General features: G+C 38.6%; 1 protein-coding gene across 4 annotated transcripts in view; it reads left to right on the top strand.

Annotated features, from left to right (window-relative positions):
• The window catches only part of CCDC141 (coiled-coil domain containing 141), a gene marked incomplete at its 3' end in the record, with an annotated part of 202,735 nt that overhangs the window by 104,104 nt on the left and 71,576 nt on the right, over window positions 1-27,055 (top strand). For all 4 annotated transcript variants that reach the window (XM_082841904.1, XM_082841903.1, XM_082841901.1 and 1 more), the window contains exon 8: window positions 21,542-21,714. In XM_082841904.1, the coding sequence (XP_082698030.1) occupies window positions 21,542-21,714 (173 nt within the window). The remainder of the gene's footprint in view (window positions 1-21,541; window positions 21,715-27,055) is intronic.

Here is a 27,055-nt window from a genome sequence, read left to right as displayed (position 1 = left end):
AATTATTATTGTTTGGGATTTCTTTGTTTTAAGAGAAGAAACACATAGTTTCTGGATCTGTTGAGCTAAGTAAATGGTAAGTGCTGGTTAAATTTCTCTTCAATAGTCCTGATTTTGAATAAGAGATTTTTTTTTTTTTTTTTTTTTTTTTTTTTTGCCTTACGCGGGCCTCTCACTGTTGTGGCCTCTCCCATTGCGGAGCACAGGCTCCGGACGCACAGGCTCAGCGGCCATGGCTCACCAGCCGCTCCGCGGCATGTGGGATCCTCCCGGACCAGGGCACGAACCCGTGTCCCCTGCATCGGCAGGCGGACTCTCAACCACTGCACCACCGGGGAAGCCCTGAATAAAAGATTTTTAAACTTACATTACACTCTCATTCTACAAAATGAGTGGGTCATCCCAGTTAGTTAATGCTGTTTCTAAGGAAAACAATTATAGAACATGTTGCTATGATAAAATGCTTCTAGCATAAGCCCTTTATATTATAGTCCTGCAAAATGGAGAATTTTTCTCTCTCTGTCTCATTCTCACTCCCTCACTCTTGCTTTCTCTGCTGTCATTATCTGGTAGCTTGCCAGGGAAATTTTTCTTTTTACATTATTCTTGGGCCTTGAAGGAAGAGGAATGATATCTCTTGCAATAGTAATTTTTAAAAAATTGAAGAACGGAGTGGTTACTTTTTCAAGCTTATATGATAATTAAGGTCAAATCCTAACAAATCCTGTTTCTTAACCCCAAACACTTGACTTCTAGTTCCCGTTTCATCATTTGAATGCCCATGGCATTCAAATTATAATTAGTTCAGTTGGGACTTATCCATACTATAGAATTCTTTGTAACCAAGTAGTACTTAGAAAGGTTTAGAATTTATTTTCCCTTTTCAAAGCATCAGGGAAATAATTTCCAACTCCAAATCTAAGAATTCAGTTTGAAAGATGATATATACTTTTACCTCAGCAAAAATGGAAGCTGGAGTTTGGAAAGTAGATGTTTAAATCATGACTCTTGAAATGAGTTATTTACCATATTATTAAGAAGCAATAAATGATGAAATAATATAGTAAATAAATCCATTTAAATTAAAGAAGGAAATTCTTCTCAAGGCTTGTAAATGGCATTTTTCTTTTTGATTTATATTGTAGAATCTCCAAATTTTATAAAATTACCATTTTACCCCATTCTGGGCATAACACTCATAAATAATCCTAGTTAAAATAAAACACTGGATTTAAGGTATTAATATAAATTCAAAATCCCTTCAAATATTTTTTTCTAGTCTGAAAGTTTTGTTTTCACTAGTGAAGGAGTATTTTCAGTTTACATCTTCAATTTATCTCCGAAGCACTGAACTTTCCTTTTGAGAATTCACTTTATTGTGCCTTGAGGGCGCTGGGTTTTTCTGATTGTGATTGTCTACATCCTTGATGAAGCCGTGCTGCCAACAGTTGTGAGGTGTCTGAGACTTTTCGCCCAACTTTCCAGCCAGCAAAAGAGGTAACCAGAGTGTCAAATGTCACATCAGTTCCCCAAGTCCCAGTTCCCCAGGCATTCTTGACACACCAGTAAGATGGGTAGGAGCAGTGGAGACTCGCCCCACACATGCAAATAAGGATGTTAGCACTGTGAAAAAAAAAGAGAGCGTCAGGGCTTTAAAAAAAGAAACGTACCTCGAAAACCAATTTCACTCTTGATAAATGGAATCATTTTTTAGCAAACAACGTCTTGTTCCAAATTTGTTAAAGCTAGGTCAATATTCTTCAATTTCTGTGTCAAATGCCAGTGTGAAAAAATGTTAGTGCCATGGGTAATATATGAATTAGTGAATGTAACAGCTTGAGTGTTTTTGCTCAGTAAAATGCAAAACATATGATTTTTAAGATAACCTTTAACTTTTTAAAATTTGGTTAAAAGAAAAAGAAATGAATGTCATAATCTCATCTGCAGAATGGACTACTGTTAGTATGTCTTCCATATCATATTTATTTCTTTTTCATCCAGATTTTTATCATATGTTTCTGGTATTTTCTGTTGCAATCATCTGGAAACCCTCCTCTTTTTCCCTTCTTTCCTTTTATTGTCACCTGTCCCTCTCTCTCTACCAATCCTATCAATATCTAGGGATATTGTTATTTACTAGAAAAAAGTCACAATAAGTTTTTAAATTGAAGTTGCTAAATAAGTAGTGTGGCAAATTTATGAGAATAATTACCCTTTTTCTTTATGGATTCATTTATTAATAAATATTTATTGAGCAACTACTATGTGTCAGGGACTGTTCTAAATGCTGGGGATATAGCAGAGAATAAAACATACAAAATATCGATAAGCCAATGTAATTCCAATATGTGAAATTCAATAAAATATAATTATCACCTAATTGTCCACATTGACAAGAGTGCCCACTGCCTTTACTCTGTAGTTTCAAGAGTGAAACTGATTACCTTTTAATCCTGCTAGGGGTTAATGATTACCCAAAGCTCAAGAGTCTGTTTCTTACCTAGAGAATGTCTAGTGTTTGGCTTGAGGTGTGACCATTTGTACCTGGAATGAGCAATAGGTGGCGATGTTAGCACATAGGACCTCAAGAGTAGTGTTGCTACTGATGCTTTTCTTTTTCTTTTTTTTAAATTGAAGTATAGGTGATTTACAACATTATATTATTTTCAGGTGTACAACATAGTGATTCAGCGTTTTTGAAGACTATACTACATTTAAAGTTATTACAAAACAATGGCTATATTTGCCTGTGCTGTACAATATATCCTTGTTGCTTATCTGTTTTATACATAGTAGTTTGTATCTCTTAATTTCATATTCCTATCTTGCCGGTCCCCCTCCATCTCCCCACTGGTAACCATTGGTTTTTTTCTCTGTATCTGTGAGTCTGCTTCTGTGTTGTTATATACATTCCTTTGCTTAATATTTTAGATTCCACATATGAGTGATAACAGAGTATTTGTCTTTCTATCTCTGACTTATTTCACTAAGTATAGTACTCTCTATATCCATCTACATTGATGTAAATGGCAGACTTTCATTCTTTTTATGGCTGAGTAGTATTCCATTATATATACATACCACATCTTCTTGATCCATTCATCTGTTGATGGACACTTAAGTTGCTTCCATATCTTGGATATTGTAAATAATGCTGCTATGAACATTAGGGTGTGTGAATTTTTTCAAAACACTGTTTTATTTTCTTTGGATATATACCCAGGAGTGGGATAGCTGGATCATGCAGTAGTTCTATTTTTAGTTTTTTATTATTATTATTTTTTTACATCTTTATTGGAGTATAATTCCTTTACAATGGTGTGTTAGTTTCTACTTTATAACAAAGTGAATCAGTTATACATATACATATGTTCCCATATCTCTTCCCTCTTGCATCTCCCTCCCTCCCACCCTCCCTATCCCACCCCTCTACGTGGTCACAAAGCACCGAGCTGATCTCCCTGTGCTATGCGGCTGCTTCCCACTAGCTAGCTATTTTACGTTTGATAGTGTATATATGTCCAAGCCAGTCTCTCACTTTGTCAGAGCTTACCCTTCCCTTTCCCCATATCCTCAAGTCCATTCTCTAGTAGGCCTGTGTCTTTATTCCAGTCTAACCCCTAGGTTCTTCATGACATTTTTTTTTCTTAAATTCCATATATATGTGTTAGCATACGGTATTTGTCTTTCTCTTTCTGACTTACTTCACTCTGTATGACAGACTCTAGGTCTATCCACCTCATTACAAATAGCTCAATTTCGTTTCTTTTTATGGCTGAGTAATATTCCATTGTATATATGTGCCACATTTCTTTATCCATTCATCTGTCGATGGACACTTAGGTTGCTTCCATGTCCTGGCTATTGTAAATAGAGCAGCAATGAACATTGTGGTACATGACTCTTTTGAATTATGGATTTCTCAGGGTATATGCCCAGTAGTGGGACTGCTGTGTCATATGGTAGTTGTATTTGTAGTTTTTTTTTTGTTTTTTTTTTTTTTTCAGTATGCGGGCCTCTCACTGCTGTGGCCTCTCCCGCTGCAGAGCACAGGCTCAGCGGCCATGGCTCATGGGCCCAGCCGCTCCGCGGCATATGGGATCCTCGCGGATGGGGGCACGAACCCACGTCCCCTGCATCGGCAGGCGGACTCTCAACCACTGCGCCACCAGGGAAGCCCATATTTGTAGTTTTTTAAGGAACCTCCATACTGTTCTCCATAGTGGCTGTACCAATTCACATTCCCACCAACAGTGCAAGAGTGTTCCCTTTTCTCCACACTCTCTCCAGCATTTATTGTTTCTAGATTTCTTGATGATGGCCATTCTGACTGGTGTAAGATGATATCTTATTGTAGTTCTGATTTGCATTTCCCTAATGATTAATGATGTTGAGCATTCTTTCATGTGTTTGTTGGCAGTCTGTATATCTTCTTTGGAGAAATATCTATTTAGGTCTTCTGCCCATTTTTGGATTGGGTTGTTTGTTTTTTTGTTATTGAGCTGCATGAGCTGCTTGTAAATTTTGGAAATTAATCCTTTGTCAGTTGCTTCATTTGCAAATATTTTCTCCCATTCTGAGGGTTGTCTTTTGGTCTTGTTCATGGTTTCCTTTGCTGTGCAAAAGCTTTGAAGTTTCATTAGGTCCCATTTGTTTATTTTTGTTTTTATTTCCATTTCTCTAGGAGGTGGGTCAAAAAGGATCTTGCTGTGATTTATGTCATAGAGTGTTCTGCCTATGTTTTCCTCTAAGAGTTTGATAGTTTCTGGCCTTACATTTAGGTCTTTAATCCATTTTGAGCTTATTTTTGTGTATGGTGTTAGGGAGTGATCTAATCTCATACTTTTACATGTACCTGTCCAGTTTTCCCAGCACCACTTATTAAAGAGGCTGTCCTTTCTCCACTGTACATTCCTGCCTCCTTTATCAAAGATAAGTTGACCATATGTGCGTGGGTTTATCTCTGGGCTTTCTATCCTGTTCCATTGATCTATCTTTCTGTTTTTGTGCCAGTACCACACTGTCTTGATTACTGTAGCTTTGTAGTATAGTCTGAACTCAGGGAGCCTGATTCCTCCAGCTCTGTTTTTCGTTCTCAAGATTGCCTTGGCTATTCAGGGTCTTTTGTGTTTCCATACAAATTGTGAAATTTTTTGTTCTAGTTCTGTGAAAAATGCCAGTGGTAGTTTGATAGGGATTGCATTGAATCTGTAGATTGCTTTGGGTAGTAGAGTCATTTTCACAATGTTGATTCTTCCGATTCAAGAACATGGTATATCTCTCCATCTATTTGTATCATCCTTAATTTCTTTCATCAGTGTCTTATAATTTTCTGCATACAGGTCTTTTATCTCCTTAAGTAGGTTTATTCCTAGATATTTTATTCTTTTTGTTGCAATGGTAAATGGGAGTGTTTTCTTGATTTCACTTTCAGATTTTTCATCATTAGTGTATAGGAATGCCAGAGATTTCTGTGCATTAATTTTGTATCCTGCTGCTTTACCAAATTCATTGATTAGCTCTGGTAGTTTTCTGGTAGCATTTTTAGGATTCTCTATGTAGAGCATCATGTCATCTGCAAACAATGACAGCTTTACTTCTTCTTTTCCGATTTGGATTCCTTTTATTTCCATTTCCTCTCTGATTGCTGTGGCTAAAACTTCCAAAACTATGTTGAATAAGAGTGGTGAGAGTGGGCAACCTTGTCTTGTTCCTGATCTTAGTGGAAATGCTTTCAGTTTTTCACCATTGAGGACGATGTTGGCTGTGGGTTTGTCATATATGGCCTTTATTATGTTGAGGTAAGTTCCCTGTATTCCTACTCTTTGGAGCGTTTTTATCATAAATGGGTGTTGAATTCTGTCGAAAGCTTTCTCTGCATCTATTGAGATAACCATATGGTTTTTCTCCTTCAATTTGTTAATATGGTGTATCCCATTGATTGATTTGCGTATATTGAAGAATCCTTGCATTCCTAGGATAAACCCCACTTGATCATGGTGTATGATCCTTTTAATGTGCTGTTGGATTCTGTTTGCTAGTTGAGGATTTTTGCTGAGGAATTTTTGTTGAGGATTTTTGCATGTATGTTCATCAGTGACATTGGCCGGTAGTTTCCTTTCTTTGTGACATCCTTGTCTGGTTTTGGTATCAGGGTGATGGTGGCCTCATAGAATGAGTTTTGGAGTGTTCCGCCCTCTGCTATAGTTTGGAAGAGTTTCAGAAGGATAGGTGTTAGCTCTTCTCTAAATGTTTGATAGAATTCGCCTGTGAAGCCATCTAGTCCTGGGCTTTTGTTTGTTGGAAGATTTTTAATCACAGTTTCAATTTCAGTGCTTGTGATCAGTCTGTTCATATTTTCTATTTCTTCCTGATTCAGTCTTGGCAGGTTGTGCATTTCTAAGAATTTGTCCATTTCTTCCAGGTTGTCCATTTTATTGGCATAGAGTTGCTTGTAGAAATCTCTCATGATCTTTTGTACTTCTGCAGTGGCAGTTGTTACTTCTCCTTTTTTATTTCTAATTCTATTGATTTGAGTCTTCTCCCTTTTTTTCTTGATGAGTCTGGCTAATGGTTTATTAATTTTGTTTCTCTTCTCAAAGAACCAGCTTTTAGTTTTATTGATCTTTGCTATTGTTTCCTTCATTTCTTTTTCATTTATTTCTGGTCTGATCTTTATGATTTCTTTCCTTCTGCTAACTTTGGGGTTTTTTTGTTCTTCTTTCTCTAATTGCTTTAGGTGCAAGTTAAGTTGTTTATTCGAGATGTTTCTGTTTCTTAAGGTAGGATTGTATTGCTATAAACTTCCCTCTTAGAACTGCTTTTGCTGCATCCCATAGGTTTTGGGTCGTCATGTTTTCATTGTCATTTGTTTCTAGGTATTTTTTGATTTCCTCTTTGATTTCTTCATTGATCACTTCGTTATTTAGCAGTGTATTGTTTAGCCTCCATGTGTTGGTATTTTTTACAGATATTTTCCTGTAATTTATATCTAGTCTCATAGCATAGTGGTTGGAAAAGATACTTGATACAATTTCAATTTTCTTAAATTTACCAAAGCTTGATTTGTGACCCAAGATATGATCTATCCTGGAGAATGTTCCATGAGCACTTGAGAAGAATGTGTATTCTGTTGTTTTTGGACGGAATGTCCTATAAATATCAATTAAGTCCATCTTGTAAAATGTATCATTTAAAGCTTGTGTTTCCTTATTTATTTTCATTTTGGATGATTGTCCGTTGGTGAAACTGGGGTTTTAAAGTCCCCTACTATGAATGTGTTACTGTCGATTTCCCGTTTTATGGCTGTTAGTATTTGCCTTATGTATTGAGGTGCTCCTATGTTAGGTGCATAAATATTTACAATTGTTATATCTTCTTCTTGGATCGATCCCTTGATCATTATGTAGTGTCCTTCTTTGTCTCTTCTAATAGTCTTTATTTTAAAGTCTATTTTGTCTGATATGAGAATTGCTACTCCAGCTTTCTTTTGGTTTCCATTTGCATGGAATATCTTTTTCCATCCCCTCACTTTCAGTCTGTATGTGCCTCTAGGTCTGAAGTGGGTCTCTTGTAGACAGCATATATATGGGTCTTGTTTTTGTATCCATTCAGCCAGTCTGTGTCTTTTGGTTAGAGCATTTAATCCATTTACTTTTAAGGTAATTATCGGTATGTATGGTCCTATTCCCATTTTCTTGATTGTTTTGGGTTTGTTATTGTAGGTCTTTTCCTTCTCTTGTGTTTCTTGCCTAGAGAAGATCCTTTAGCATTTGTTGTAAAGCTGGTTTGGTGGTGCTGAACTCTCTCAGCTTTTGCTTGTCTGTAAAGGTTTCAATTTCTCCATCAAATCTGAATGAGATCCTTGCTGGGTAGAGTAATCTTGGTTGTAGGTTTTTCTCCTTCATCACTTTAAATCCTGCCAGTCCCTTCTGGCTTGCAGAGTTTCTGCTGAAAGATCAGCTGTTAACCTTATGGGGATTCCCTTGTGTGTTATTTGTTGTTTTTCCCTTGCTGCTTTTATTATGTTTTCTTTGTATTTAATTTTTGACAGTTTGATTAACATGTGTCTTGGTGTGTTTCTCCTTGGATTTATCCTGTATGGGACTTTCTGTGCTTCCTGGACTTGATTAACTATTTCCTTTCCCATATTAGGGGAGTTTTCAACTATAATCTCTTCAAATATTTTCTCAGTCCCTTTCTTTTTCTCTTCTTCTTCTGGAACCCCTATAATTCAAATGTTGGTGTGTTTAATGTTGTCCCAGAGATCTGTGAGACTGTCCTCAGTTCTTTTCATTATTTTTTCTTTATTCTGCTCCGCAGTAGATATTTCCACTATTTTATCTTCCAGGTTACTTATCCGTTCTTTTGCCTCAGTTATTCTTGTATTGATCCCTTCTAGAGTATTTTTTATTTCATTTATTGTGTTGTTCATCGTTCCTTGTTTCATCTTTAGTTCTTCTAGGTCCTTGTTAAATGTTTCTTGCATTTTCTCTCTTCTATTTCCAAGATTTTGGATCATCTTTACTATCATTATTCTGAATTCATTTTCAGGTAGACTGCCTATTTCCTCTTCATTTGTTAGGTCTGGTGGGTTTTTATCTTGCTCCTTCATCTGCTGTGTGTTTTTCTGTCTTCTCATTTTGCTTCTCTTACTGTGTTTGGGGTCTCCTTTTTGCAGGCTGCAGGTTCGTAGTTCCCATTGTTTTTGGTGTGTGTTCCCAGTGTCTAAAGTTGGTTCAGTGGGTTGTGTAGGCTTCCTGGTGGAGGGGACTAGTGCCTGTGTTCTGGTGGATGAGGCTGGATCTTGTCTTTCAGGTGGGCAGGTCCACATCTGGTGGTGTGTTTTGGGGTGTCTGAGGACTTATTATGGTTTTAGGCAGCCTCTCTGCTAATGGGTGGGGTTGTGTTCCTGTCTTGCTATTTGTTTGACATAGGGTGTCCAGCACTGTAGCTTGCTGGTCGTTGAGTGAAGCTGGGTGTTGGTGTTGAGATGGAGATCTCTGGGAGATTTTCGCCATTTGATATTATGTGGAGCTGGGAGGTCTCTTGTGGACCAGTGTCCTGAAGTTGGCTCTCCCACCTCAGAGGCACAGCACTGACTCCTGGCTGCAGCACCAAGAGCCTGTCATCCACACGGCTCAGAATAAAAGGGGGGAAAAGTATAAAGAGGATGAAATAAAATAAAGAGAAAATAAAGTTATTAAAATAAAATATTAATAAAAAAATTTTTAAAGTAAAAAAACAAACAAAAAAAAAAACGGATGGATAGAACCCTAGGACAAATGGTGAAAGCAAAGCTGTACAGACAAAATCTCACACAGAAGCATACACATACACACTCACAAAAAGAGGAAAAGAGGAAAAAAATCATAAATCTTGTTCTCAAAGTCCACCTCCTCTATTTGGGATGATTCCTTGTCTATTCATGTATTCCACAGATGCAGGGCACATCAAGTTGATTGTGGAGATTTAATCCGGTGCTCCTGAGGCTGCTGGGAGAGATTTCCCTTTCTCTTCTTTGTTCGCACAGCTCCCGGGGTTCAGCTTTGGATTTGGCCCCACCTCTGCATGTAGGTCGCCGGAGGGCGTCTGTTCTTCGCTCAGACAGGACAAGGTTAAAGGAGCCACTGGTTCGGGGGCTCTGGCTCACTCAGGCAGTGGGGGAGGGAGGGGCATGGAGTGCGGGGCGGGCCTGTGGCGGCAGAGGCCGACATGACGTTGTACCAGCCTGAGGCGTGCCGTGCGTTCTCCCGGCGAAGTTGTCCCTGGATCCCGGGACCCTGGCAGTGGCTGGCTGCACAGACTCCCTGGAAGGGAGGTGTGGAGAGTGGCCTGTGCTCGCACACGGGCTTCTTGGTGGCGGCAGCAGCAGCCTTAGCGTCTCATGCCCGTCTCTGGGGTCCGTGCTGTTAGCCGCGGCTCGCATCCGTCTCTGGAGCTCCTTTAAGCAGCGCCCTTAATCCCCTCTCCTCGCGCACCAGGAAACAAGGAGGGAAGAAAAAGTCTCTTGCCTCTTCGGCAGGTCCAGACTTTTCCCCAGACTCCCTCCCGGCTAGCCGTGGTGCACTAACACCCTGCAGGCTGTGTTCACACCGCCAACCCCAGTCCTCTCTCTGCACTCCGACCGAAGCCCAAGCCTCAGCTCCTAGCCCCGGCTGCCCGGTGGGGGAGCAGACAAGCCTCTCGGGCTGGTGAGTGCCGGTCGGCCCTGATCCTCTGTGTGGGAGTCTCTCTGCTTTGCCGTCCGCACCCCTGTTGCTGTGTTCTCCTCCACGGCTCCAAAGCTTTCCCCCTCTGCCACCCGCAGCCTCCGCCCGCGAAGGGGCTTCCTAGTGTGGAAACCTTTCCTCCTTCACATCTCCCTCCCACTGGTGCAGGTCCCATCCCTATTCTTTTGTCTCTGTTTATTCTTTTTTCTTTTGCCCTACCCAGGTACGTGGGGAGTTTCTTGCCTTTTGGGAGGTCTGAGGTCTTCTGCCAGCGTTCAGTAGGTGTTCTGTAGGAGCCGTTCCACGTATAGATGTATTTCTGATGTATCTTTGGGGAGGCAGATGATCTCTGCGTCTTACTCTTCTGCCATCTCTATTTTTAGTTTTTTGAGGAACCTCCATACTGTTTTCCATAGTGGCTGCACCAGTTTACATTCCCACCAACAGTGCAGAGGAGTTCCCTTTTCTCCACATCCTCACCAACTTTTGTTATTTGTGGCCTTTTTGATGATGGCCATTCGAACAGGTGTGAGGTGATAGCTCATTGTAGTTTTGATTTGCATTTCTCTGATGATTAGTGATGTTGAGCATCTTTTCATGTGCCTGTTGGCCATCTGTATGTCTTCTTTGGAAAAATGTATATTCAGGTCTTCTGCCCATTTATTATCAGGTTATTTTGATATTGAATTATATCAGCTGTTTATATATTTTGGATATTAACCTCATATCGATCATATCGTTTCCAAATATTTTCTCTCATTCAGTAAGTTGCCTTTTTCTATTGTTGATGGTTTCCTTTTCTGTGTAAAAGTTTTTAAGTTTAATTAGGTCCCAATTTGGTTGTTTTTTTTTTTTTTTTGCTTTTGTTTCCTTTGCCTTTGGAGACAGATCCAAAACAATATTGCTATGATTTATGTCAAAGAGTGTTCTGCCTATGTTCTCTTCCAGGAGTTTTATGATTTCAGGTCATACATTTAGGTCTTTAATCCATTTTGATTTTATTTTTGTATATGGTGTGAGGAAATGTTCTAATCTCATTCTTTTGCATGCAGCTGTTTAGTTTTCCCAGCACCACTTATTAAAGAGACTGTCTTTTATCCACTGTATATTCTTGTCTCCATTGTTGTAGATTAATTGACCATCGGTGTGTGGGTTTATTTCTGGGCTCTCTATTCTGTTCCATTGATCTGTGTATCTGTTTTTGTGCTAGTATCATGCTGTTTTGATTACGCAGCTTTGTAACATGTAGTCCGAATCAGGGAGCATGATATTTCCAGCTTTGTTCTTTTTTCTCAAGATTTCTTTGGCAATTCAGGGTCTTTTGTGGTTTCATATAAATTTTAGGATTATTTGTTCTAGTTCTGTGAAGAATGTCGTATTGATTACATTAAATCTATAGATTGCTTTGGGTAGTATAGACATTTTAATAATATTAATTCCTCCAATCCAAGAAAATGGAATGTCTTTCCATTTCTTTGTAGCATCTTCAATTTCCTTTATCAGTGTTTCGTACTTTTCAGAGTATAGTTCTTTCACCTCCTTGGTTAAGTTTATTCCTAGGTATTTTATTCTTTTTGATGTGATTTTAAATGAGATTGTTTTCTTGCTTTCTCTTTCTGATAGCTCATTATTAGTGTATAGAAAAGCAACAGATTTATCTGTATTAATTTTGTATCCTGAAACTTTACTGAATGCTGCTGATGCTTTTCATAAACCAGCTTCAAGTGGAGATTGAGCCATGTAACTCAAAGAACCCGATATATTCCCTTTTCATTTTAGAGTTATCTGCTGCGTTCCGTGAACCTATTTGCTAAATCACTTAGCCACAAATACAAGTACGGGTTGATTGTCGACACTGGATGATAGCTGATTGGAGAAGAGTTTCTCTGGTTACCAGATGTTGCTAAGAGTTATGAGGACATGTATGAAATGTGAACATAGCATCTGTTATTGTAACTCATTTTGATCCCCTCAGATTTTCATCTTTCATGATTATAGATGATCTCATTTATTATATTTCTAGCATGTTCACAAAAATGAAGCTGTGGTTAATATGTATTGATCACCCAAAATCTATTTATCATTGTTTAGGGAATGTGGTTTGAATCAGAGATGAATATATATATATATTTCAAGAGAAGAACAGTATGAGCCTGTATTTATATGATAACGATGATTGAACCTTAAGCTGTAAAACATGACTGATGGGTCACAAAGTTTCATTCGCATGCTTTCCATTCCCAGCCATATGATTCCATTGGGGAAAGCAAGCAGGGGAGACCGAGGTCAAAACTACATGGTCTGGTTCTTGAGTGATCGGCCTTAAAGCACAGGTGAAGCAAAAGTTGGGTCAGGCAGAGGAACATAACAGAAGCACTTTGAAATATAATAATTGTTATGGCTTCTACTGCTTCTGCCATCACTGCTGAAAAGTTGATGTCTTTTAAAAAGATGATGTTGCTTTTTTAAGATATTTACAGTGATACAAAACAGTAATGCCTACAGCAACATTATTGTTTCAGACAAAAACAAAATAATTAAGCACTGAGTTTGATACATTTTTAAAAATTTATATACACACTATTCTACCTTTTTCAAAATAGATACATTTTAGCCAAGATGTGAGAAACAATTAGCTAAAATGGACCAGTTGTACTACAGATTGAAAGAAGAAACCTGTCCAAGTAGAAGATCCAAAAAATATTATCCAGAAGGAATTTGTTGAAGTGACAGAAATGAATTCAAAAAATTAAGCTAATTGTCACTAGACATCAAGGAAAGTATAATTACTTTCAGTTTCATAACTCTTAAGCAGCCTGTCTCCAATTTCTCACTTCCAGAGCAACTTCCGTTTCTCTTAGAAAAGCAACTTGCTTTTATTCCCTCCCTTCTTCCACCTTTGCCTTCAGCTAGTATGTTGTCATGCGTCATATGGGTACTTGAGCTAAAGCAGTGAAAGATACAATCCTTGCCTTTAAGACCCCATCAACCTTCTTTAGAGGAGAGACAAGGAAACAGAAGTGTTGTGTGCTGGGGGAAAAGCCATGATGAAGTAAGCCTAGAGCATTAGGGAACACAGAAGAGATCCTTAACCTGACCCAGGGAAAGTGTCAAGCAAGGCTTCTTTTAGAGGAGGGACCAGTGAGCTAAATTTGGAAGGCTGGGCAAGAAGGAATTAGGGGAAGGCTACATGGTACAATGTTGTTTGGGGAACCTCAGGTAATTTATTTTGCCAGGAGTGTAGGGTATAAGCTGGGAGTGATGAGAGGCAAAAAGTGGTAGAAGAGGCAAGGGGTCAGGAACGGTCTTGAATAGCATGCTAGGAAGTTTCTATCTTATGCTAAACCTGTCCTTAAATATGCAGAGATATTAAGGTCTTGCAAAACTCATCAAGAGGCAAACCTCCTCCTGTAGACGCAGATGATATTTTAATTTAATCTGCTCCTGTGACCCCTCTGAGGATGGTTTTAAAACTCATGGTTTTCGAGCTCAAGGACAGGCTATTTATTTATTTATTTATTTATTTAACATCTTTTTTGGAGTATAATTGCTTTACAATGTTGTGTTAGTTTCTGCTGTATAACAAAGTGAATCAGCTATATGTGTACATATATCCCCATATCTCCTCCCTCTTGCATCTCCCTCCCACCCTCCCTATCCTGCCCCTCTAGGTGATCACAAAGCACCAAGCTGATCTCCCTGTGCTATGCAGCTGCTTCCCACTAGCTATCTGTTTTACATTTGGTAATGTATATATGTCGATGCCACACTCTCACTTCGAGGGACAGGCTATTTAAACCACAGTAAACATTTGATAAAGATGGCTAAACTATTAACATACAATTATTAAATATCTATCTAAAATAGAAAAAATATCAAAATCAAGGAATACCTTTAACATCTTACATTTCTCATGAAAGCCCACAACTCAGTCTACATTTAATAGTCTTATCATCAAGACAATCAGTTTTGTTGTCACTCACTCATGAATATCTTTCACAGTAAAGCTATCAACTGAATTCTAAGGTATGAATGTATTAATTTGTTTCCCTTCTATGCATAATTTCAGTCTGTTGCTCCCCTCCATTGGCAGTAGGTATATTCTTCCTTGTATTACAGATATTTCTGGGTAGATTTACTTCCCTTTGCTAAATTAAAATTCCTTCAGGGTAAGTAACATGTCAATTTTACTTTGTGTTCCCCAGAACACCTAGAACAGTGTCTTCCAGGTAGTAGATGCTCAATAATTATTTGAATGAGTTAAAGCAGTGGAATATTAGAAACTGTGGAGTTTCAAGGCCAACTAACTACATTATATTGTTCATAAGAGATTATATTGATCCAAGGTAGTTGGGATTAGATCATTTTGAAAGAGAAGAGGTTAATTACTTTAATACACAGGAACACAAATTTCAAGTTCATTCTCCGTGTCATATCTGAGAAGGAGGGTAGTGATGTAGAAAGAGACTTGTCATCACCCGTATCACCTCCTCTGAGAGGTCTTCAGGCAGCATTCATTGCTTATTTCTTATTATTCCCATAGTATTTCTCTGTGGTCCTTAGAGAGAGATTGTCTTAATCATCTTTATGACACCGAGTGTTCAAAACATTTTATTGAATGAATGAATAAATGATTGGCTATGTGATGAATCAATTTACATTTTGAGCGTGAGTTTACTCTTTTCTAAAATGGTCTAACACCTTGACGGGGTGACCTTGAGAGTCCTGTGCTCGGAGTGGCAGGTGACGTTGATGAGGACGTCATCTGCCACTGGCCTTGAGCTGGCTCAAGGTCCTCGCCAGCTCTGACGTGCTGTCCTTCTTTGATTTTACTATATACACATACGTATTTTTTTCTGTTTGTTGCTTTAAGAACTAACCCTGCTCGAGAGTATTTTCTTTAGCTAGTTTAAAAAGAAAAAAAATATTTGATAAACAAGTATGTGGCCAAATGCAGTGCTGAAGAGACAGTCATCATATAGCTTTATAATTATTTTTCCTGCTTCTGAGTGTCATCTGACAATGCCGATAGCCTTATTCTGTTGGGTTTCTGCTTTGGGGTATGGTTTGATTGCCTTGGTTTGTCATGGGGAAGAGATATTCTTAAGGAGCTACCTCCGTGTAAGTGAACTCCTGGAGAAAGTGAGTTTGCCTTTCAATCAACTGTATCACCCAACAGGAAAAAAAATAAAAATAAATAAAATGGTCTAACAATTCTACTTCAGGGAACATTCAGTAATGAAAGTTCTTAAAATCAGTGATAAATGTACACAATCTTTGCAGGGGAGAATTGGAGTGTAAATAAATAAATGGAATTGTGGAGTATTAAGTGAATATATAGAAACATTTGCTAGGATGACACTTTTGTAACATAATATAATGGATTTTGGAGCCAGGCTGCCTAGGTATGAATCTGGTCTCAGACATTTATTAGCTCTGTGACCTTGGGCAGTTACTTAACTTGCCTGTGCATCTGGCTTTCTAATCTGTAAGATAGAAATAACAATTATATGTACCTCACAGAGTCCTGGCTTTATCTAAATGAGTTAATACATGACTAGTGCATAGAACAGCCAAGCACTCCTACGTGCTAGCCATCATTTGTCATTATATATGCATTTAATACTGCACTCGCCACTCTAACATGACCTCAGTGCTTTTGTTCATTTTCATACCTGCTCCATAGATTTCAATAAACGTTTGTTGAATAAATGAAAAAAAAGTGCTTTGCACATTGCAAATGGACATATTCCATGTTAATATTCCCAAGATCATCCTAAAACCATTTGGGTCAATTTACGTAAAAGAAAACCAGAAATTATAACGTGACTAGCTGGCTAAAGTTCTACTTATGGGTCTAGTTTATGTATCTCTAAGATGGACTCATCTCAGAAAAAGTAAGAAATGGTCAATATATAAAGTTCCTCCAATTCCTTGTTAATCAAAGGCTTCAGATACATTCCACTTTCAATCCCAAACGCCTTCTTGTCCAGTGTTTTTTTTAGCTTTTCAAATTGTGAGGTAAAACCCTGCTTTAGGTACTTGTGATTTTAAACATCTCTCAGTAACATCACCAATCGACCTTGTAACACTTGTAACACGGAGGGAGTTCTGGGGACCAGATGCAACAACTTTGAAGAGGCAAGGAATAAGCCAGAGCAGTAGTAGGAGGCAGCAAGTATGAGGAGCTGAAAATTACATCACCCTATTGCCCCCGTCTTCATGGCATTTGAAATCTTGGACAGGACCTGAATTAGGAATCAGCTTGCCAAACTGGGAGCCACCAGAAGTTATCTCAGGTAATGTTTAGGAAAAGACACTGAAGCTTTGGGTCTTTTAAAAAACTAAACCCAGAGGAAAATTGAATCTCTGCAGATAGTGGAGTTCAGTGCTCTAATTAGAAGCTGAGTTAAGTTTTGCATCCTTGGTAATTATAAAGGTTCTGACCAAACTCATTCTCCAGCCTTGGGATTCGTGAAAGGAAATGTTCAGGGTTCTACAGTGGTTTTTGTTTTCTTTCTTTTAATGTTGATTCTCTTCAAATTAGTCAGGAAGTAAACAATATTACTTATTAAACATCTTTGTGAAACAGCACGATATAAGAATTATGCTGCATGATTCATGGTTCCTGCTAAACATATTAATCTCATCGATGTTTTTAAAGGAATCAAATGTGCCAAGTCTTGGTATCATCTCTGTGTGATGTGCTGCAGCCTGCTTGGGATCCTGTGCTTCACAAGGGAAAAAGGAAAGATATTTATTAGCATCTTAGAACACAAAACCTAAGCAACTCCTTACTCTTTCCCAAGCCAGGGCCAAAAGAGCTGATTCATCTCCTCCTTGTCTGCTTGAGAACTGAGTGGTGCCATGTAAAATGGTCAAGAAGAGCTAGAACCCAGAGGGAGAGACTATTATCCTTGTGCCTGTATCCTTGTTTATTCCAGTCCACTCATAAAACCTCTATTTGACCTTCACACAAGGTTTGAAGAAAGAGGGGGATGTGAAGGACAAAAACCTAAACGTAAACTATGAATTCCAAAGGCGTTGATGTGGAGGCCACAGCGTTCTTGCTGGAAATAACCTGTTCTGTACCATGTGTGCAACAAAGAGACTCTTTCCAGGCCGGATCCAGTATATCAGGTTCCTTACGGATCTGGTAAATACACAAGCAGTCAGTTCTATTCTGGGGGTAGATTAAGTGAGAACAATGATACTTAGATCATTTTCTATGTGGGAATAAGAGAAACAAGCTTTGCATATGATTCAGACAATCACAGACAGTAGAATCTTGAAAGCGGTCTCCTCTTAAAATTAAGAAATTTAACTATATCTGTGTCTGTAGATTATTCCCATTAGGGTTAAGTTAGGATTAAGGGTAAGGAATCAGCTCTCTTACAGCATCCAGCCCATCTTACCTATAGTAGATCTTTGTAAATATATTCGTTGAGCTAATGAAGGAAAGAAATCGCTCACCTCCTTTCTACTGCTATAGTTCTCTTAAGTGTGATATATAGAGCAATTCATAAATACTTTCCTGACACTTTGATATTTCTGAGAAAAAGCTCTGGAAGAAAATCTGGCTATTTTAATTCTAAGTTATGGGCTATACTGGTCCTTGATCTACCACCTCCTCCTTCTAGTGAATGTTTAGCTCTTCAATTTATTTCCGTGCCATTAGGAAATGACACTTTTATGATAACCTTCAGGAATAGGGTGGAGTCACATCACACATGCGTTTAATGTACAAGTGGCTTTAGAATCTAACTCCTATGAAGATGAGACCAGTGACCAAGGATCTGAGAGTAGCAGCTGTTCAGTGGGGACACAAGGAGAAAAAGCCACGTAGGATGAGTGACAGGCAGCAGGTGGCCGTGCTCTTCTCAGTGATTTTTCAAAGATGTGTCTGATCAATCAAGATTTAGAGTAAGAACCAGCAAATATTTTCTGAGTACTTACTACATTTCCACTATCGTGCCCTTGTTACTTTCATATGTTTTCCTTCTTTAATTCTCAACAATAAATATGATATTTACTAAGGTTATCATGGCTTAATATTAAGATAGAATGGACTTAAACTTACAGGCAAGAAAAAGCACTTTTGAAGTCTGTATCCCTTCCCCATTCACAGTAAGAACTTGAAAATTATCTTAAAGAAAGAATGAAGTGAATGTCCTGACATCTAAGTATAGATTTATCCTTATTTCTTCCTTTATCCTAGCTCGGTGGCTCTCAGTCCTAGGTGTGAGTATGTATTACTATAAGCATATATTAAACTTTAAGCATGACTTAAGGGAGTTCATGATTATTTTGACTACACCAGATTTTTGCTTTAGGCACTGGCTTTAAAACTAACCCTTGATTAACAAGGACTCCAATTTATTCAAAATAAGCAATAAAATTAAAAATATAAAACAAAATTCCAGAAACAGTGGTTATTGCCTAGTAGTGTTTCAGTGTGTTATGGAAAGATCCAGGAAGCAATTCAAATCATCTTTTCTAACATCAGCATCTTGAGACATTTGGCTCTGTTGCCAACTGCAGGAAAGAAAAAGGATCAGGTAAGGAAGAGTTCTTCAGGTTCAAAGTTTCTTTAATAAAGCTATCTTTCTTTTACAGTCCTATAAACATAAGAGAAATAGCTCAATCTTTCTCTGTATCCTTTCTCACCTGTAAGAAGGAAAAGTAGACACTGTTTACAAAAAGTAAGTTTTTAAATCCTACCTTTTCCACCTAAGATTAACGGTCTTCTTGGAAATGCCCCTCTCTCATAAGCCTGCCATAGAAATCCTTTGCTACATAGCATCATAGCCCATGATTTAAGAGCAGAGCCCTCGGGGCCAGACAGATTGAGTACAAATACCAAATCTGTCCCTCAGCACAAGTATGACTTGGTGAAATTTATTTAACTTCTCTGAGGCACAGTTTCCTCAGTCATATAAGGGGATAATTTCTTGCTGCCTCCCATGGCTCTTAAGAACAATATGCCTGGAACTCAGCAGACGATCAGAAATATTTGTTGACGAAATGAAAAGTAATTGTGAAACACAAAGTAGAGAAGAAGCACATAGTTCTCATTAAACTGTAGTGATTATTTGTATTATTTCCTATCTACTAAATAAATGGGAATGAATTTGCTTTATACACTCTCAGTAAATGCAGATTCTGAAGACATGAGGACATTGGTGGGAAAACAGAATCTCAACATATAAGTCATATGACAGTATCTGAAAGATTTCATTTGTAAATTCAAATCTTGTCCAGTTCCAATTCTGCCATTAAAACTCACTCCCTTTGGTGTGGAGAAAAGGGAACCCTCCTAATGTTGGTGGGAATGTAAATTGGTACAGCCACTATGGAGAACAGTATGGTGGTTCCTTAAAAAACTAAAAATAGAGTTGCCATCTGATGCAGCAATCTCACTCCTGGGCATATATCCAGACAAAACTATAATTTGAAAAGATACATGCACCCCAATGTTCATAGCAGCACTATTTACAATAGCCAGGTCATGGAAACAACCTAAATATCCATTGACAGATGAATGGATAAAGAAGATGTGGCACAGATATACAATGGAATATTACTCAGCCATAAAAAAGAATGAAATAATGCCATTTACAACAATGTAGATAGACCTAGAGATTATCATACTAAGTGAAGTAAGAAAAAGACAAATATCATATGATATCACTGATATGTGGAATGTAAAATATGACACAAACGAACTTACCTATGAGACAGAAACAGACTCAAAGACATAGAGAATAGACTTGTGGTTACCAAGGGGCAAGGGGGGTGGAGGAGGGAAGGATTGGCAGTTTGGGATTAGCAGATGCAAACTATTGTATATAGCATGGATAAGCAAGTTCTTACTATATACACAGGGAACTATATTCAATATCCTGTGATAAACCGTATATATATATATAATTGAATTACTTTGCTGAACAGCAGAAATTGACACAACATTGTAAATCAACTATACTTCAATAAAGTTAAAAAAAACAACTCACTCCCTTCAAAGGTGGCCAGGTGCAGAGGTATGGGTGCTGTTACACAGGTCCACGGCTGTAACCTCTACGTTTGGCTTAAACTGTGTTCCCTCAGCATCAACCCAGCCTTGCTCCCCTCTCTGGTCTCTCTCAGTTCTCAGTGGTAGTCGACTCACGAGACCATTGCTCTCATTGTGGGGTCTTCCTAGTTCACCTGGTGGCCCCCTGATGAGCTCACTGGCTTCCACTGTAACAACCCAGGAAGGCTAGGCTTCACGCCCCTGCTGACGGTGGCCCAGTCAAGCTTCCTGGGATAGGACTGTTCTTCAGAGTGGTGTGGAACACCCTGTAAGGTGGCTTCTTCCAGTACAGCCAGAGGGCAACGTGGCAAGAGCTCCCTTGCTGTTCATCTTCTCTTCAACTTACCTAACTCATCTCCTGCTCTCCAGGCCGAAGTTCACAGATGGGCTATCAGGGACCTATGAAGACCATGGCACTCTGATCTCTCTTTTCCTCATATTGCCACAGTCTTCTTTTACTGCTTTTATATCATATATTCCCCCTTCTTAATGCCAACTAGGCCTCTACTGTGTTCATTCTATAAGCTTAATCCCCCATACCTGGTTGTTGATCTGCTAATAAAGGAAGAAAATAAAGAAATTCAAAAATCTTCTCTCAAGACAGTATCTTGGTTTGCAAGGTGATGTTTCTTCCCGCATAATCCTGTTTTACATGTCAGAAGCTAAATATTACCTTGGTCTTAGTCTCTGCACTGTTTCAGAACCAAATTCCAATCTTCTCTATAGACAGATGGATGCCTTGGATGGAGCAGGCAGAAGATCTTTTACTCAGAAAGGCAAGGGACAAAAGTCCCAAAATTTTTTGAATACTTCCCCATGGTGTCTCAGGTTCAAAGTGCAATTTATTGGGAATTTTTTTAAAAGAAGATTACAGAGATGTTCAGGTTATGAAAGTCTGCATAATATTTTTAAAACATCTCATCCGTTAGTTGTATCCAGTACAGAATGTGCAAAAAATAAACCTGGCTCTCCAAATTTTATATAGTTATAACTGTGTTGTATAGGTACATTCTCAATGTAAACCATTTTGGTAATTTTATGGGGTTGACATTTATCTGTGCTGAACTAAACTACGATCAGTTTCCCTAAACGGAGCCTTAAAGCTACACAGCTATTTTCTAAGACTCAGATTGTTGTTTTTGGTTATGAGCAAACCAATAAATTAAACAGGCTGGTTTAATCTCTAGTATTTTGTGTGCACATTGATGTAGACTTTAAACTAGATGAGCAGAAAATGAAAGTATGTTTTCTTTGGCAGGCATTTGATGTACTTGGAAGAGTTGAAGCTTACCTTAAGCTCCTTAAATCAGAGGGTTTAAGTCTGCCTGTCTTGGCAGCGAGGCATGAGGAATTACACAGAGAAATTAAAGACTGCACAGCTGATGCTTTGCAGGAGGGACAAGCCTTAATCAACCAACTAGCCTCCTGCAGGTAAGTGAAGTCTATTTCTTCCTCAGTGTGACAAGCTTTTTCACAGTTTCCACAGTCTGTTAAAAAATAAGTTGCATGATTTTTTTTCCCCTACTTCTGATGTTTTACTGCATTATGACATGGCTTAAAAGTATCTATTGAATTTTGGTCAACAGTAATTCTGAACACAGCATTGCTCATCCAGAAGTGAGGCTATATTCTGACCTGAGGACCTGAAGATGCTAAAGCTTTCTTTCTATGAGTTTCTGAGGAGGGAGGAGGGAAAGAACAAAAGAAGAGACAGAACTTTCCTTCTGTATACTTTTTATATCCTAGCATCTCCGTGGGATTTCTTCCTCCCTTTTAATTCGTAAGCCTTGAGTCTACTCTGTCCCTTTGTTGCTTTCTGGAAAAAATAAAGTTCTAGGATTCCCTTTCATTTATGAGCTTGATGGCTCACCAAGCAAAACCCTAAGTAAAAGATGACATTATTATTAATTAATAATAATTACATTTTTAAAAATTGAGAGCCCACCACATGCCTGGCACTGTCTCAACAGCTTTAGAAGCATTATCCCATTAATCCTCACAGCAACTCTACAAGGCATAGAATATACTATTAATGTTCTCTTTTTACAAGCAACTGAGACACAGAGAGGTTAAGTAACTTGCAGAAGGTCATGCAGCTGGTTAGTTAGTGGCAGAGCTAGAATTTGAATTCAAGTGCATGGATCCAGAGTAATGGTCTAGTGCATCCTAGACCACCTGCTCTTAACCAGTGTGCTAGGGTGGGTTGTTTTTATGAGCACATTCAGTGAGTATATCAGTGTGATATACTCTGGTATATCTTAGAGATGGGTGGGAATGAGGAGAGAGAAGGACCTTGAGAAGCAGGAAGAGAATGCAGTGAGAACGTATGATCAAGAATAGGGACTGGAAGACAAAATGGAGATGACAGAAAGAACAGATGATGGAACAGATACTGACTAGGAAGAAATGATGGCAGGGCTTATGTTTTGACAGAGAGAGACAAAAAAAATTCTGCAAATGGGGTAAGCCCTGTTTTTATCTTCCATATCCACAATCCCCTTGAAACTCAAAGACATTCAATTTGAGGAACAATGAAATAGGTCATATGTGGTAAAAATTATTTTATTTCTGTTTAAACCCTCATTCTGCTCTATTTTAGACATGCTTACAAGTGTTGATTTGGTAAATTTGGGTTTAGGGAATTTTCTTTTCAGAAGATAATCTGAGTCCAGACAGATACATTTAACCAGGGCTTTGGGACCATGCAAAGTCAAGATCAGAAATAATCCAAGATATTCCAGCAGGAGCTAAAAAGCTGAGGCTATGAAAAGGGCAAATAATTCTCACCTTTGGAAAACTAACAATAGCTGTAGTTACTAAGTTTCCCTACTTTGGCTCCATGTCATGCATCAGGTAATGGTGTGTCCACTGGGCTCTAGGAGAACCAGTGTGCTCATGTCTGGCCCCTATGGGTATGAGAGCTCCTTTCTTCCCTCCCCTGCTACAGGCCCAGTCTTCTAGAATGTATAAGAATCTTAGACCAGGCAGAAGATATCCTATGGGGTGCCTGGACTTGTTGTGCCTGGACTCAGTGTACCTGTTTGACATTGATCTGGGTCATGTGATGATGGATTAAGTGGTGAGGTCTCCAGTTATAATTGGTCTCATGTCAGTTTAGTAAGTAGGTCTCAAAGCACAGATACGTACTATTTCTCTGTTCAGGCCACTCTTTACTTGTGGTACTTTCCCTGACCTTAGACAGTTTCCTTTCATGCGTGGGTGGATCAGGAAGCAGCCAGAGACCCCTCCCCAGATCTGAAGATCTGTCACTGATACGCTGCCCCAGAAATTCTAGATGCTTTGGCCTCCCCTAAGTCTGATCTCTTTATCTTCAAAACAGTACACATCCTTTGGACTCTGTTTTGTTCCACTTCCCTGAGCTTTGGTCTGGAAATTACCTCCCAAACAGCAGGCTGATGCAATCATAAGGCTCACCTCATTCATTTCCCTTCTCTCAGGGATGACTGTCCTGTGCTACCTGTCCTTCAATGTCTGAGTTGTTTAAGGCATGAGGGTAAATCCAGTCCCTGCTTCTTGACCAGAAACTGAAGTTCCGTATTTAGTTTTGATGCTTAAGTCTTAAGAGTAGGAAAGCTGGTCACAAGTTATTACTGCTAAACTTTATCCTGTTTGTTCTAATCAGTAATGCTTTATTTTCAATACTTAAATATAAGAGAAGTGCTTTTATTTTACATTACAGTCTATTTTCAGGATTCTAGTGATTCTTTTTGGCCATCCATTTTGTAATGGTCGACATGTTTGTTTACTTAGCTAGTCTCTTTCTTTTTGCCTTCCTTGCTCCTTCTAGTCTTAAATTTTACATATATATTGTTTTTCAAAGGGACATCTATAGTTCTGTTTGTCAGGTTGCAGACTGAGTCTTAATAGAAGAAGCAATAGTTAGGGACCATTTCAAGAAACTTGTATTAATGGTAGGTAACTGGATTAAAGAAAGAAAAATTAGCAGTGTGATTTCTGTCAACATCCTAGATATATGAGCGTTCATAGTAGTTCCAAGGTGTTTGGTTGCCCTGAGATTTCACAATATTTTACAAATCAATACTATTTCCGTTTTGCAGGAGGAACTGAAGTTAAAGTGCAGTTGTTACTTGGCAAAGGACATTTTTGATTCAGAGGGTAGATGTAGAATAGAAATCCATTAGAAGCTGAATTGAAACGCATTAGAATCTCAGTCGCAAACCAGAGACACACATAGTCACTGACCTCAATCCCATGCATACCATTTGGGACTAGCTTCCCTCCCTCATCTAATGATTTATCTGTTCAACGACCTGGGTCACCACCATGGGAGAGAAGCAGGAGATTTCAAGTTGCAGCCACAGCTGGAGTGAAGGTGGAGTTTAGAATAATGACAATGGAAATAAACATAAATTCCACAGAGAAAAGTATGTGTTACTGAACATCACAATGGCTTCCTAGACTTCTGAATGCCAGCCACACTACTAGGACACAAAACACTAAAATTCCTACTATCAGACATTTGAAAACTGGTGTGGATAAGAAGCTTAGGACTTAGTATCAAAGGAGTTTTATTTCATGCATTCTGAGAGCCAAAATAATGCCATGCATTTAACTTCTCTGAACCTCAGTTTCCTCATCGGTAAAATGAAAATATGCATTTTATAGAGGATGTTTTAATCAAATGCGATAACACCACTCTGGCATATAGAAAGCGCCCGATAAATAATTGGTTCACTTATTTATTTACCTTCTATACAAAGAGTTTTAAAAGCAAAATATTAAGAGTTACATGGTCGCTTCATATGACTACGGCAGAGTCAGCTGTACCAAATCATATTCATTTTCACTAACTGGGGAAGGTTATATTAGAAATAGAGCAGATAAACATTTATCTTGAGGTAATAAAGGTAAAATTTAGTACTGAGGCAGATAGGAATTTCAGAGACCCTTAGAGCTAATTTTTTTTCCAGTTAGTTAATAAAATAGGACTTCAGAAGTTCACATTTATCTAAGATGAAGCTTCCCAGTAAATCTGAGAACTTTGTAGTTATTTTAGGAACAGATCCACACTGTTTTTCTAACCTGGAATCAAATACCTTTGAAATTGGAGCAGCCTCACAAGATAAATGATGGTTATTTACATGTTTCCTTGCCCTTCTATTTCCTCCCTAATGCTCAGGTGATAATTCTGAGTCATTGTTAAATTGTTTATTATCTTTTCAGAGTGTGATATCTGTGACATAACCTAAGTACACTTTAACATCAAAGGCATTTTAGCGCATTCGTTTGCATTTAGTTATGATGCGAGTTACCTATCATGGGATCTGATAATGGTCAAACCAGGCTTACAGTGAGGTTGAAAGCTCTGGATTCCGGCCCCCTCACCTCCTCTTAGGCCTTGCTTGGCATCATCTCTGAGCACTGAGTGTAAAGGTAGCCCAAAGGTACCCTGCTGCCAAGCAGAATAATGCATTTATTAAGCCACAGGAAGCTGCGGTGATTGGAAGTGCTGGGTCGGAGACCTTGTGTGAGGGTGAAGTTTTCCATAATTGGGCAAAAACGAGGAACCTCCTTTTTTGTGTTCTCAGTGAGCTACCAGTTCAGAACTCAAAAACAAGGAAACCATAAACAAAAGACAACCTATGAACTGGGAAAAAACGTTTGCAAATAATGAGATCAACAAGGGCTTAATTTCTAAAATATACAAACAGCTCATACAACTCGATAACAAAAAAACAAACAACCCAATCGAAAAATGGGCAGAAGACCTAGATAGACATTTCTCCAAAGAAGACATACAGATGGCCAACAGACACATGAAAAGATGTTCAACATCGCTAATTATTAGAGAAATGCAGATCAAAACTCCAATTAGGTACCACCTCACACCATTCAGAATGGCCGTCATTTAAAAAGTCTACAAATAACAAATGCTGGAGAAGATGTGGAGAAAAGGGAACCCTCCTACACTGTTGGTGGGAATGTAAATTGGTGCAGCCACTATGGAGAACAGTATGGAGGTTCCTTAAAAAACTCAAAAAAAATGCTACCATATGATCCAGCAATCTCACTCCTGGGCATATATCCATACAAAACTATAATTCAAAAAGATACAAAACTGAAAAACATAGAAACACCCACTAAAACCAGGCTACTTTATAAAGTATTCATTTGGCTTTTCCTGTCCCTAAAATTAATTTAAGATTTACAGGTAAACTTGCTTCAGCATTGACTCAATTTCTGCTCCTGCATAAAAGACTGTTCCAGCTTTTTGTTTTTGTTTTTTTTTTTTTGTGGTACGTGGCCCTCTCACTGTTGTGGCCTCTCCCATTGCGGATCACAGGCTCCGGACATGCAGGCTCAGCGGCCATGGCTCACGGGCCCAGCCGCTCCGCGGCATGTGGGATCTTCCCGGACCAGGGTACGAACCCGTGTCCCCTGCATCGGCAGGTGGACTCTCAACCACTGCGCCGCCAGGGAAGCCCCTGTTCCAGTTTTTATTCTACCTTGCTGTGGTGAACTTAAGCTTATAAACCTCATCCTGACTGAATACTTTGCTTTCATATAACCTTAAGTATTGCCCTTTTGCTCTAACATTTATTGTTATTCATTTAATGTTGATTTTTCATATTTTACAGAGAAATAGAAACAGGGGTAAGTTGGGATTTTTCATTCTCTTTTCACGATTTTCTTTTATGTTGACTACCACTACATACCCTGTTTGATATTGCGAATGATAATGAACTTTAGACAGAGCATGGTTCATTCAGTCATTCATTTGCTCATTCCC

Source organism: Leucopleurus acutus, assembly GCF_964270905.1.
Source record: "Leucopleurus acutus genome assembly, chromosome: 6".
NCBI lineage: Eukaryota > Metazoa > Chordata > Mammalia > Artiodactyla > Delphinidae > Leucopleurus > Leucopleurus acutus.
Note: the sequence above shows the minus strand (reverse complement) of the source record. Positions and strands in the feature narration are given on the sequence as shown.